This window comes from Notolepis coatsorum, assembly GCF_963971535.1.
Source record: "Notolepis coatsorum genome assembly, chromosome: 10".
Lineage (NCBI taxonomy): Eukaryota > Metazoa > Chordata > Actinopteri > Aulopiformes > Paralepididae > Notolepis > Notolepis coatsorum.
This window is the reverse complement of record NC_140174.1, coordinates 10,843,698-10,858,080: the sequence shown is the minus strand read 5'-3', so window position 1 is coordinate 10,858,080 and position 14,383 is coordinate 10,843,698. Positions and strand designations below refer to the sequence as shown.

The 14,383-nt window shown below is 40.7% G+C and overlaps 1 protein-coding gene across 2 annotated transcripts in view; it reads left to right on the top strand.

Moving 5' to 3' along the window:
- top2a (DNA topoisomerase II alpha) overlaps window positions 1-14,383 on the top strand; it is an 83,162-nt gene that overhangs the window by 61,889 nt on the left and 6,890 nt on the right. The window contains exons 30-32 of one of the 2 annotated variants that reach the window (XM_084323517.1): window positions 3,135-3,320; window positions 9,311-9,502; window positions 11,741-11,872. In XM_084323517.1, coding sequence (XP_084179643.1) covers window positions 3,135-3,320; window positions 9,311-9,502; window positions 11,741-11,872 — 510 coding nt within the window. Of the gene's footprint in view, window positions 1-3,134; window positions 3,321-9,310; window positions 9,503-11,737; window positions 11,873-14,383 lie in introns of both variants that reach the window. The other variant, XM_084323516.1, reaches the window with a different exon arrangement.

Below are 14,383 nucleotides of genomic sequence, written 5' to 3'. Positions count from 1 at the left end.
TATATCAGTGATGACTGTTTACTGCAGAGCAGGAGGGACTGGGAGACCCATGTTACTGACCAGACACTCTATATCAGTGATGGCTGTTTACTGCAGAGCAGGAGGGACTGGGAGACCCATGTTACTGACCAGACACTCTACATCAGTGATGACTGTTTACTGCATAGAGGAGGACTGGGAGACCCATGTTACTGACCAGACACTCTATATCAGTGATGTCTGTTTACTGCAGAGCGGAGGGACTGGGAGACCCATGTTACTGACCAGACACTCTATATCAGTGATGTCTGTTTACTGCAGAGCAGGAGGGACTGGGAGACCCATGTTACTGACCAGACACTATCGGTGATGGCTGTTGCAATGTAGAGCTATTTAACATTTATTTTAACAAGAAAACACCACTTACAGGTTCTTCCCGGTGCCCAGTCCAGTCCGGTCCTATTAGTATTATTATATATATATATATATTTTTTTACCACTTATAATAACAAACAGAAAAACAGCACCTTTTAACACTTTCCGTGCCGGAGCTCGGTGCCCCGGAACCTCCTTGAATGCCGCGACCCACTTCAATGTTGGCATTAAAAACGCCTACCGGTAATCTATGTTTTAAATTATGGCTATGTGTCTAATCTGCCAGTCGCTTATCAATGACTTGTTTGCAGTCAACATTGTCGAAACGGATTGTTTTTTTTATCGGTTCATTTTCGTTTTATTGCATTTTGAAAAGCCCTCGTTTTCAGGGAAAATATAAAGATTCCGTGGTAAAAGACATTTACTGGAATATTCTAGAATACACAAACGTTGTCATTTTTCGGCCTATTTATGAATCGTTTTCAAATAAACGCTAGATTATCGATAGTATATGTGTACGTATGCACGCTATAGAGGCGATCTGACAAATCAATTCTTATTTCCTCATCAGCGATCACAGCCAAACAGCCACATCACACATAGGGCAAACGCTGAAATCTGTGAAAACAGGTCTGATTATCCTAAGACTGGTAAAAATAGATTCCTTACCTGAGATCAGATGTTATCCAAAAAGATTATTCCAATTCCTGATCGCCATTCCAAATATCGATCACGCTTATTGATTGATTATTGGCTGCTGTAAATATATATTCCAGGCTGATTTCCGTCCCGCGATCAGATCCCTCTTGAGCAGACTGCTCGCCAGCACAAGGAGCCAGTTGGCTCCACCTCTACAGATCTACAGATCCCAGGTCTAAGCGGCTGATCTGCAGTTACACAGGGATAGACGATAGGGGGAGCTTTTTCCAATCTGAGCTCCTGTAGGGGCTAGTGTACCAACGGGAGACTCGGTTGATGAAATATGAATTTGGATCGCTAATAAAAAAAGAAAGCGATATTTGTCGTTGTGGGCACTCAATGGGGGGGCTGATAAAACGAGTTATGTCGTCCGTGGCACTGAAAGTGTTAAGCAGACAGGCTGTACATAAATAACCAGCACACAGGGAACCGTCCTTTTTATGTCCGTTTATTTGGAGCTGGCAGAGATGACTGTTCAGCGTTAAACTGAGGAAGTACATGTACCTAAAGCAGGGGTGGGCAACTTTGTATATGGTGAGAGCCACTAAATTTCCACACTCAATCTGGGGGCCGCATTGTTTATCGGCAGTCCCGCCAGTAGTACCCATCTCTCAAATAGCCCATAATAGTCACAGATGTGATAAATAAGGCATATAAACTATTATGATTTGTTGTAACTTTGTTTTTATTCCATTTCAAACGCATTTAGTAATGCTTAATTTCAACTTCATGAATTTATAAATACAGCTGAATTTGAAAGTATTGCTGTGCAACACAAATATGTACAAAAATGACAAATTATAATTAAGGCTTCTATTAAAATAAATGTATGAACTTAAAGCCCACTGCTCAACAAACACAAAGCAGCATTCCTGCTGCATTTCACTACAACATTAAATCAAAAGTGCAATAATAAATTATTTTGTTAAATGTATAAACTTTTATCCTGCTACTAAACAAAACCGAGTGCTTCATATCCATAACATGCATTTCAGTGTTATCTGAACACTACAAAAGTAAACGAGTAGCCAAGTGCAATACTCATCAGAATAATGAATTCCTTTTTGTGCAATTCTACATGCCTCCCATTGACCCTTTATCAAACTGGCATGACATTCACCCTCCTCCACAGTGGGTTAATAATGGTTCTGGCTTTAATGAGACACTTGTGGTCTCTCCTGTTGGCGCACAATAGAAGGAATGTCAACGTCAATGTTTGTGCATGCGATCTGCATCAGATGAAATAACGTTTCATTTTTGCATGCACGCGCATGCACATCCGTGCGTGTACTTCTGCTCAGAAAAGTGCTGGGACGGCGTGGTACCACATGGCATGACCACTGCACCCCTGATTATTAGTGACTCACAATAGATGGAAGTTTATCAAACCCCCCATATTGCTGCACGGCACTTTCAACAGCGTTGAATATGTCCACACTAGGGCTGACCCATATTAGTCGAAATAGTCTACTAATCGATCGAAAGGAGCCATAGTCGACTGCCAACCTCTTAGTCGAATGCAAAAAACAATATATATATATTTTTTTCTTTTTTATATATATATATATATTGGCCTGGGGCCGCATGGAGCGTCGGTGAGGGCCGCATGCGGCCCGCGGGCCGCCAGTTGCCCCTCCCTGACCTAAAGGGTTAAACTGAGGAAGCACACACACCTAAAGGGTTAAGCTGAGGAAGCACACTCACCTAAAGGGTTAAGCTGAGGAAGCACACGTACCTAAAGGGTTAAGCTGAGGAATCACACGTACCTAAATGGTTAAGCTGAGGAAGCACACGTACCTAAAGGGTTAAGCTGAGGAAGCACATGTACCTAAAGGGTTAAGCTGAGGAATCACACGCAACTAAAGGGTTAAGCTGAGGAAGCACACGTACCTAAAGGGTTAAGCTGAGGAAGCACACGCACCTAAAGGGTTAAGCTGAGGAAGCACACGCACCTAAAGGGTTAAGCTGAGGAAGCACACGCACCTAAAGGGCGAGTCCGTGCAGCGCTGGTTCCTTCAGTTGATTCTATAACCTGTAGGTTGTGTGTTTTGCCAACCGCCACCTTTGCCCCTCATCCACAGCGGCATCGAAGGCGGGCAAGCCGACGGGCAAGCAGACCACCCTGCAGTTCAAGCCGGTGGCGAAGAAGGCCAAGAAGAACCCGTGGTCCTCCGACGACGAGGAGGGCGGGTCGGACAGCGACCTGGAGATGATCGAGGGGGACGAGGTGCCGGCCTCCAGGGAGAAGGTTGAGCGCAAATCCAAAGGTGAGTTTTGTTTTATTTGTCAATATAAGGTACATGTACATTACAGTGAAATGCTTGGTTCTTTATACATTTTACTGTATATTTTTGGACTGTATATTTTAGAATCTATATACATATTTTAGACTGTATATCGGTGTTAATTTCGTCAGCAATTTTTTATTTTAGTCATGTGTCAAATGCTCTTTTTCGTTTTCATCATATTTAGTCACCTTTATCTATTTTCCGTTTAGTCAAGTTTTCCTCAACTACAGGTCTGAGTATTTTAGTCTCGATTTTAGTATTTTTTGTTTAGTCTCGGCACTCAGTTACAGCCTCATAAGTTGGTGTGAGCTTTTTCTAAACAAAAACAAGCTAACGTTAGTGCGAGCTGGCTAGACGATGATTGCAATCTAACCTCTTAAGATATTGGGCAGAAACCGGGCCTTTTTTGTTTTTGACGATTGCATGCCTTTTTTGCAAACCTTTACTTTATACTTTAAAAATCACTTTGAGTGCTAATGTATTAGAGAAACAGGTTTGAACACACTGAAATAAAATATTTTCTCCTTACTTTTGTGTTGACTTGTTGCCAGATGCCTGTTTTTGGGTTCCAGATGAGAGGTAGGAGCTGGAAAACAACGGTTCCATAGCCTGAAGTCTTATAGTCATACAGTCCAAATTTGATAAAAAATCCCTCGGAAAATTAGTTTTTTAGAAAGGTTTTTGTAATGTGTGTACCGCAATAATGCGTGATAATCCAAAATGGCCGTCCACTTCAATTCATTCAGGTGCACGAGTCAGGACAAAGGACTTCGTCACCTATCTAATGACGCTCGCTGGATATATCTCCTTGTAAATCGAGACCCGAAGCACGCAATTGATTGAGTGTGGTGGCGATCGAAAGGCGGCAAATTAAACTTTCGAACAGATGATCGGCGAAAAATGCTGCCGGCAGATGGGCGCATAATGCGAGTGCGTGACGCCGGTGACGGCCCGCCGTCTTGTTTTAGTCGAGAGAGATTTCAGCAAGGTTTTATTTTGTAAACTACATTTTGTGTTGTCGTTTGTAGTCAATGACATTGCATGAATTATTGAGTCACGTTAGTGTCGCATGATCTCCATTAACGTGACGTCTTGTTGTCGTCGGGGAAAAGCTTTGTTGACGACCATATATGCTCATAATTTCCATTGACTAAATTAACACTGCTGTATATCTTTGTCTGTATTCTTATTTTTGACTACCTATATGTTTCTTGTGAGCGTTTTGTGCTGCTGAATTTCCCTCTGGATTAATTTTATTAATTACTTCTATTCTATTCTGTATGATTGGGCTTCATACGTTAAAAATAATAAAGACCAAACACATGTAAAGATTTGGCAGAGATGTAGTGCAAATCTTAATAATAAATAGATCAAATATGGTGTAGTGTTACAAAGTGTCTAAGTGAAGGTGAACACACCTTACTAACACATGTTCATACAAAGCTCTTTAACGAACCGCCGTGGATTCTGAGGGTTAAATCGATAACTCGTCCCAACTAATTATTGGAAGTTTGCGTTGTGATTTCTAACGGATCAACGGAAAGAGTCTCGGCAAAGACAGTGTCAGGTGAAAACACAAGCTGCTGCTGAAATACAGTATGAAATTACTAGTGGTGGGGGGAAATATCCATACAGTATAGTATTGCGATACTTTGCGTGGCGATACTGTGTCGATACAAGGATGCCAAGTATAGATATTTTATTATTTATTTTATATTTATTTATAAATAATATATATTTTTTTCTTTTTATAAGGAAGTTGCATTGTTCATTTCAATACTTGTAGTAGTACAGTAGTCCACACACACGTGTGCATTCAGTTAAGTTGGAATATGACTGTAATACAAACAGTTCAGTTTGTCATGTACATGCAACACAGATTAGTGTTGACATCTGTCTGCTTGAAAAAATCCCATTTGCTGCAATAGAAATTATTGAAGTGAGATGAACAGTCTGAAAACTTTATTTTATTAGATAAAACATGTTGACAAAGTTTCTTTGCAGTTGAAAAAAGGTAATACGTCGCAATATATCACTATTAATATCGCAATATATTTTGAATCGCAATACTATCGTATCGTGACTTAAGTATCGTGATAATATCGTATCGTGAGGCCTCTGGTGATTCTCACCCCTAGAAATGACCCTTTTCTCTCAGAAGTCTCCTTTCAAATCCTCCAGCCAGGCTGTTCATTCCCAGTAACGGATTCTGGGGTTTTCTGGGAAAGTCTTTAACCCTTTCACTGCCACACTACAGAAGGTTGACCCTTTACTAAACCGTCGGTAGTGTGATAGTAAAGGGTTAACCTTCTGTAGTGTGGCAGTGAAAGGGTTAACCTTCTGTGTATTGTCGCAGTGAAAGGGTTAACCGTTTGGTAGTGCGGCAGTGAAAGGGTTAAAGGGCTCGACTGGAGAGAAGAGGGGATATTTTATTCTGTATTTCGGCAGAAGCTTGTGTTTTCCACCTGACCGGTCTTTGTGGACCGGTCAGAGACTCCCTCAGAAAACACAATGTGAACTTGCAATAATTAAAGTACTTAATCGGCCACAGGAAAAAGGGTACATTAGGTATGTTATTTAATATATATTAACACAGTATTGCTCTATTTGTATCAGGGTTGGTGGTTTGGGTCTAGTGGTGAGCCCCCCCCCCCCCCCAACCATTGTTAGTTCGACCCCGATCAGTTTTTTTCTTTTCGCTAATACAAAACGTAAATATATTACTTATACAATACGTATGTAAATATATTACTTATGGCTATAACGTACCTTTTTCCTGTGGTTGATTAGTACTTTATTTACACAATTGACCGAGATGAGGCTGATATACATACATGCATTCAAAGCTCAAAAGAGCTATAACACACCCCGACTGCTGTTTTGACAGGGTTATGGTCTTTACTCTTGGCTACATTTGAAAAAGAAACTCAACATCACTTAATATGGACTGTATTGATCTATTTTGTGACGTGAAATAAATCTCCTACCCGTACGATCGGGCTTAAGAGGTTAAGCAGGTACAGTAGGTGCAGAAATATCCAGCATGCAGGGAACTGTCTGGATAGGCTCACCTTGATGTGTATGGCAGCTCTGAAGAGGCCGGTCCCGTACGGTTTGCCGGTAGCGAAGGTGAATAAGTTACATACAGGTTTTTAATGAAGAGTGTCATCTCTACAAAGACGACACGTCCAAACCGCCCCAAATAGCAGCGACGGACGTACCTTCCCAGGCTTTTAATGGGAGCTGATGCTGAACGCCTTCAAGTACAAACCTGTGACAACGAAACTGATTAGCTTGTCATACTGGCGGCCTTCCAGGACCATTTAAAGGGATCGTCCTGACCTAATGGAACCATAGCCCTATTTACTGCTCACCAATGATGTTGTCGAGTGCTTTCTCAGCACAATCCATTAGATTCGATTTGTCATCGTACGGCACAAGTACAGTACAATGAAAAGAAGTCTGGCATCCAACCAGTGCACATGTAACAGTAAAGTGCAACAGTAATATACAATCATGTACAGGTGATATAGTATCTACAGATATATAATAAGGATTATATGCAGGTATGTAGAGACGGATGTGGATATATATATATATATGGTAAGAATAAATAAATATCTACCGTATATACAGCATTATTGTACATGCTATCATACAGTTGGTATATGGGTTATATGCAGGTGTATAAGTAGGTATATAGAAGGATTATATGCAGGTATATTCCGACGGATATGGATATATATATAGCTTGAAATCACGATTATTAAACATCATTACTCATTGATTTGTGAACATCACAGGGCTTGACACTTTTTTCAGGAGGGTTGGTTCTTTTTTGGATTTGATGGTTTTCAAATCTGGTCTCATCTGTTCCAATTCTAATATTTGTGGTACAAATGAAATGTCAAGAGCCTAAACTAAACTACTTTTCATTCTTGTCAGATTTTGGCTCTAGTCAGTAAATTGTGAACCATAACATGAAGGTAGCTTTTTCTCTTAACCTGCTGGAACTTTTTACCAGCCGTTTCAGGAATGACACGGATATTAAATATGTATTTATTCATATTGCTGTGGATGATAATGCATTTTGCTTATCTATCACCTAAGGAAGTAGACAACTGTGATTTAAGGAATGTTCAACTTAAATCACTGCTCAGTGACATTCATCCACCCTCTGTGCTCATCTTCCCTTCATAGCTAAAGGGAAAGTCTTCTTTAATAGGGTGTGTCTGCGGATGAACTGGCCAGGTGCTTTGTGAACTTGCATTGTTCGTTTGGGTCCCTCTGATATAAGACTAATGTCAACTGTCAGTATATTGTTACACTGGTGTGTCTCATAGCATGTCAGCTGTCGGTATATTGTTACACTGGTGTGTCTCATAGCATGTCAGCTGTCAGTATATTGTTACACTGGTGTGTCTCATAGCACGTCAGCTGTCAGTATATTGTTACACTGGTGTCTCATAGCACGTCAGCTGTCAGTATATTGTTACACTGGTGTCTCATAGCACGTCAGCTGTCAGTATATTGTTACACTGGTGTCTCATAGCATGTCAGCTGTCAGTATATTGTTACACTGGTGTCTCATAGCATGTCAGCTGTCAGTATATTGTTACACTGGTGTGTCTCTCATAGCACGTCAGCTGTCGGTATATTGTTACACTGGTGTGTCTCTCATAGCATGTCAGCTGTCGGTATATTGTTACATTGTATATTGTTACACTGGTGTGTCTCATAGCATGTCAGCTGTCAGTATATTGTTACACTGGTGTGTCTCATAGCATGTCAGCTGTCAGTATATTGTTACACTGGTGTGTCTCATAGCATGTCAGCTGTCGGTATATTGTTACACTGGTGTGTCTCATAGCACGTCAGCTGTCAGTATATTGTTACACGTCTCTCATAGCAGAGTGCACCGCTGTGAAGGAAGGGTGCGCTGCATTTACAACACAGGACAAAATGAGAGCAACGCGGCACAATCATCGTTTTATGACTATCTTATTTTCATGATCGTGGGATAGGGCTGCATGATTAATCGATTTTAAATCGAAATCGCGATTTGGAATGATGCAATTATCAAATCGCAACAAAAAAAATTGGCAATATTTTTTTTATTTTTAAAAACTTATTTTTTTTAATTTGGTTTAACCAGGAAGTCCCATTGAGATATACAAGATCGGTTTGAGAGAGGGAGGTAAGGGGTTTTAGATTGTGTGTTGTGAAGTTTAGACTTCAGAGAGGGAGAGTAAAGTACAGAAAAAAAGGTACCGTTGGGTACCGGTATCGATTCCCAGGTAAAAAGAAACATTTTCATGCTCGGTGTCCCGAAAAGACCCACCGCGTAGGCCAGATGCAAGCCACATGTTACAATAAACCTCTGGGGCTGCTTAAATTTTTTGGGATTATAATCGCAAATTTTATCGCAATCGCAGTCAGATTATTTCCCAAAATCGTGCAGCCCTATCGTGGGAAGACAAAATTGAAATAGATGAATGGAGGTGCAGCCCTAATGTATATATGTGGTAAATATAAATGCCGTTCCTCCATATGAGCTCTGGATAGTTAGCCACAAAGTCAGTGGGCACTGTGTAAGTAAGTTGAACCTTTATTGATCCCCTTGGGGAAGTTTATTCTCTGCATTTGACCCATCCTAACTAGTTAGGAGCAGTACTGGGCAGCCACACAGTGCCGTGCCCTAGGACCAACTCCAGTTGTGATGCCAGTACCTTGGTCAAGGGACCAACTCCAGTTGTAATGCCAGTACCTTGGTCAAGGGACCAACTCCAGTTGGAATGCCAGTACCTTGGTCAAGGGACCAACTCCAGTTGTGATGCCGGTACCTTGGTCAAGGGACCAACTTCAGCTGTAATTCACGTAAAACGTAAAAAACTGCCAGTTTTGTGAGGATGTTCTGTGTGCGGGCACCGTCCTAACGCCGCCGCACTCTTGTCACCCGTTCTCTAAAGCTGCCGTGAAGTACAGCATGTCCAGCAGCGAGGATGAGTTTGACTACAAGGAGAAGAAAAAAGCGGTGGTGACAACTGCCAGTGAGGATGAACCCAGCTTCTTCGAGCCCAGTGATGTGGACTCTCCATCCCCTCCCCCCAAAGCTCCAAAGAGTAAAACAACGGAGAAGGAAGCCAAAATTGGTTCTAACTGTAAGTATCGTCTTGTCAGGTGATTCAAATGTATTGTCGTCATATTATATATATATTATTGTCAAGTACAGTACAACGAAAAGTGGTTTGGCATCCAACCACAGTGCAAATGTAACGGTAGAAGTGCAATAGAAATATACAATGTACAGGTGAAACTGGGTATAACAAAAATTAGTACTAAGATAAGATAATATATGCAGGCATCATAGCAGCATGGGGGAGGGGGAGGGGAGCTACAGGTAGTACAAACAAGCAGTGTAAACAATATAACAAATCAATATAATTAACTAACTTAACTAACTGAAATATACAGTATTCACATAAGGTGCAGTATGCATAAGGTAGTATTATTGTCCTTTTTAGGTTCCTAGTAGTTGTAGTTGGATGTCTGGCAGCAGTCCCTGCCCACTGTTGCCTGATGGCCGCTGATATGAAGGACTGGCCGAGGCGGTTAGTTGAGTGTCGGGGGGGGGGGGAGATCTGTGACTGAATGTGCTTCTCATCTTGACTAGCTCGTCGTAGAGGGGGTGGGAGGGATTCTCCAGGATAGCAGCCAGCTTCCTTCTCAACCCCCTCTCTGCCACCACCTCTAGTCTGACCAGCTCGACTCCCACCACAAAGCTAGCCTTCCTCACCAGCTTGTTCAGTTTGTTGGTGTCCCTCGAGTTGTCCCCCCAGCATGCCACAGCATAGAAGAGGACCCTGGCCACTACTGACTGGTAGAACGACTGCAGCAGTCTGTTGCACACGTTGAAGGACCCGAGTCTTCTCAGGAAGAACAGCCTGCTCTGTCCCTTCCTGTAGAGGGCCTCTGTGTTGTCCGACCAGTCCAGTTTATTGTTCAGGTGTACCCCAAGGAACTTACTACTGAGTAATAGTGCTAATCGGATGTATGTACAGAGTTGTAGTATTAATATGTACAGTGATGCACTATTGTAGTAAGTTGTACTGGCCAGCAGCATAACTAGTAAGAGTAGGTAAGAGATATCTACAGATATAGTATCTACCGATGTAAAAAGGATTATATGCAGCTATATACAGACGGATGTGGGTAGATATATGTACAGTAAGAATAAATAAATATATATATATATATATAACATTATTGTACATGCCACAGGGAACAAAATTAACTTTTTGACTTACCAGCCATTTGGCTGGTAGATTTTAAAAACTACCAGCCAGGCAGATTTTTTACCAGCCAAACATTTAAAATAGCTTTTAGTATATCGCCATGTGTTATTATTACTATATAATACTCTCATATGCTATTTTCAATTAATATCATAAACAACATAAGGAATATTAGCATAATTTTGAGTGGACTGAAGGAATGAGTCAGCGTTAATAGTTTTAAATGCAAATAATTTATTGAAACATAGAAGTGGGGTCGGGGACACACACACTGTTTCAACTCACCACCCCCGCATCATATTGTAGTCTAGTCTGTCTTCAAACTTCCACTCCTCTCGAAACCTTTTTATATTTGAATATCAACATTATCTGTGCATCCTCAGTAATCCTCAGTTTACTACAATATACTCCTCTCCTGAGTCCTGACTAGTGTTCTTGGTATCTGATTCTAGGGACATCTATGGATCTCAGGGAATGTATTCCCAGTGTCAGAAATACTGTGTCTGTTAGGCTTGAGTAAATTGTAATGAACCAAATGAGAATATCAATACATTTTTTTTTTTTATCTTTAACTGAATAACACTATGCTCAAATTGACCAGACCTGAAAAATCTAAGCAAATTAATAGATGGAAGATAATTAAACAGAAGGTTTTGTAGATGATACAGTACTGAATTCTGCCATCCGGACACATGCAATTTGTAATATGATTATAGAATCTAGAATATCGGGCATAAAATGGTTATGCGATTAAAATGTGATTAATTAGATTAATTAATTACAAATCCTGTTATTAATTAGAAGAAAAAAAATTAAACGCCTGACAGCACTAATATATATATATATACACGGTATATATACAGCACTATTGTACATGCTATCATACAGAGTTCTATGGGTAGACTGTAGTCTAAGGTAGGTGATGCCCCAAGGGTTGAGTGTGTGGTATGTTAGTGTATAAGGTAGACTATAGTCTAAGGTAGGTGATGCCCCAAGTGTTGAGTGTGTGGTATGTTAGTGTATAAGACATTGATACAGACTTTATGGTCAAATGTAGAGGACTGTCACCAAAGGTTGTGCGTTTTGTTGTTGTTGTTGCAGCAGCTGAATCCGAGGATGATGTGGTAGAGCTCATACTTCCACCCAAGCCGAAGGCAGCCCCCAAGGCCAAGGAGGCGGCACCCAAGAAACCTGCTATAGCCAAGAAGGCCCCTGCACCCAAGAAGAAGCTTGAAGGTACAACTTAACAGTCATCTATTTGTTTGTTTTTTAAGTTTCATAACTTGAGGTATACTATTTTTCTTTGAGGTTGTTTTTATTAACACTTTCCGTGCCGGCCGTGTTTTCCTTTTTACCCCCTTGAATGCCGCCACCCACTTCAATGATATAGCACTCGCATTTGTGAATGCATAATCGATGTCTTAAATTATGGCTATGTGTCTAATCTGGCCGTCGCTTATCAATGACTTGTTTGCAGTCAGCATTGTCGAAACGGATTGTTTTTTAATCTGTTCATTTCTGTTTTATACCATTTTGAAAATCGCTAGTTTTTTTTTTAAGTTTCAGGAAAATATAAAGATTCTATGATAATCGCCCTTTACTGGAATATTCTGGAATACACATTTTTCGGCCTATTTATTATCGTTTTCAAATAAACGCTAGATTATCGATAGTATGTGTACTTATGCACGCTAGAGAAGCGAGCTGAAAAATCGAATCTCATTTCCTGATCAGCACACACCACACACATAGGGCAAACGCTGATATCTCTGTGAAAATAGCTCTGATTATCCTAAGACTGGTAAAATAGATTCCTTACCTCAGATCAGATGTTCTCCAAAAAGATTATTCCAATTCCTGATCGCCATTCCAAATATCGATCGTGTTTATTGATCCAACGCTGCGTACTGGAAAAATGTATTCCACGCTGTTCTGATGGTCCACAATGAGTCCGATGGGCTCGGGTTACTTGCCTGAGAAGTAAAATGTGGATTCCGTTTTTTTTCTTTTCTCATCAATTTTCATTGAGTCCATTACCATCCAGGAGACGATAGGGGGTGGTATTTTCCCAATGGAGCTCAGAGAGTTTGCAGCACTAACGTGATACTAGATTGATGAAATATGAATTCAAATCGCTAATAAAAAAACAAACGACATATCGCGTCGTTGGCAATGAACGGTCGGCATGAACAAACGACATAGCGTCGTTGGCATTGAAAGTGTTAAAAAAAAAAATTACAACTATTTGCATTAGCAATTCGATTTTTCATAATTATACGACTATTCGAAAATCGATGCCCATCCACTACTACAACTATACAAAGTTTGTCTGGACACCTACACTCTAAAAGGCCCCCTAGTAACGGGATATTTGAGAACCTCAGGTTTATAGAGGAATGTAGCTAACCCAAACAAGTTAGTGTGGCGCGAGCTGACAGTCTTGCCGGCACTTTGGCCTGACATGCACTAAATGTGGGACATTATCATCGCAGAATAAAAGAAGCAGGACAACTTTCCCTAAATCAAGGCGAATAGGCAGCACAGCTTTGTGTCTGTAGTGTACTGCAGAACGCACTGTGGTCATGCTAACATAAGCTGTTAGCTAGCAAGTCTTAAGCACTGGTCATGCTAACATAAGCTGTTAGCTAGCAAGTCTTAAGCACTGGTCATGCTAACATAAGCTGTTAGCTAGCAAGTCTTAAGCACTGTGGTCATGCTAACATAAGGTGTTAGCTAGCAAGTCTTAAGCACGGTGGTCATGCTAACATAAGCTGTTAGCTAGCAAGTCTTAAGCACTGTGGTCATGCTAACATAAGCTGTTAGCTAGCAAGTCTTAAGCACTGTGGTCATGCTAACATAAGCTGTTAGCTAGCAAGTCTTAAACACTGTGGTCATGCTAACATAAGCTGTTAGCTAGCAAGTCTTAAACACTGTGGTCATGCTAACATAATGCTAGCATGCTAGCAAGTCTTAACCTGTTAACCAATTGGGGGACCCTGCTTTTCTTTATCATAAATTTGATCAATAGAGACCGTATTAGATCCCCAATTATCATATCATGGGGTATCATTGGAAAGCCACACTCATTGGCTACAACCCTGTCCAAAATTTCTCGAACGCCAAATGATTGACGGAGCTAGAACCCCCGGGAGTCGGGGGTGGTAATGTGTACTTTGGTGCACGCCTCACATATCGGCATGTAACTCGAGAACCGCTGAATGGATTTGTCACCTGAAAGGGCAATCGACAGGCAACAAATAGGGCTTTAATTCTATATATATATTGTCTTAAAAGAAATGCACACCCTAGCCGCTAGAGGTCAGCAAAGTGGCGCATCGCGACTCGTCCTCTTGAGGGCCCACATGTGATGTTAAGTAAAGACCTTAACCCTATCAAAACAGCAGTCAAAGTGTATATTTAAATTTTTACCGATGTTTTATAAGATTTACCAAAAATACGAATTTATCGGAAAAATGCTAATTATATCTCTATCGTAAAACCGTGAGGAAATGACTAAATCCAGATTTACATTTACATTTACATTTAGTCATTTAGCTGACGCTTTTATCCAAAGCGACTTACAAGTTCTGTACGACAAGCCATCAGGAAGAGCACAACTCTATCAGCTGAGTAACAATGTTCATCAAAGTGTTGAGTGCTACAGTGTAGGTTAGTTTATTAGGACAAGTGCATGACAGTATGGTTAGTTAGGGTTAGATTTTTTTTTTTTTTTTTTTTTTTTTTTTT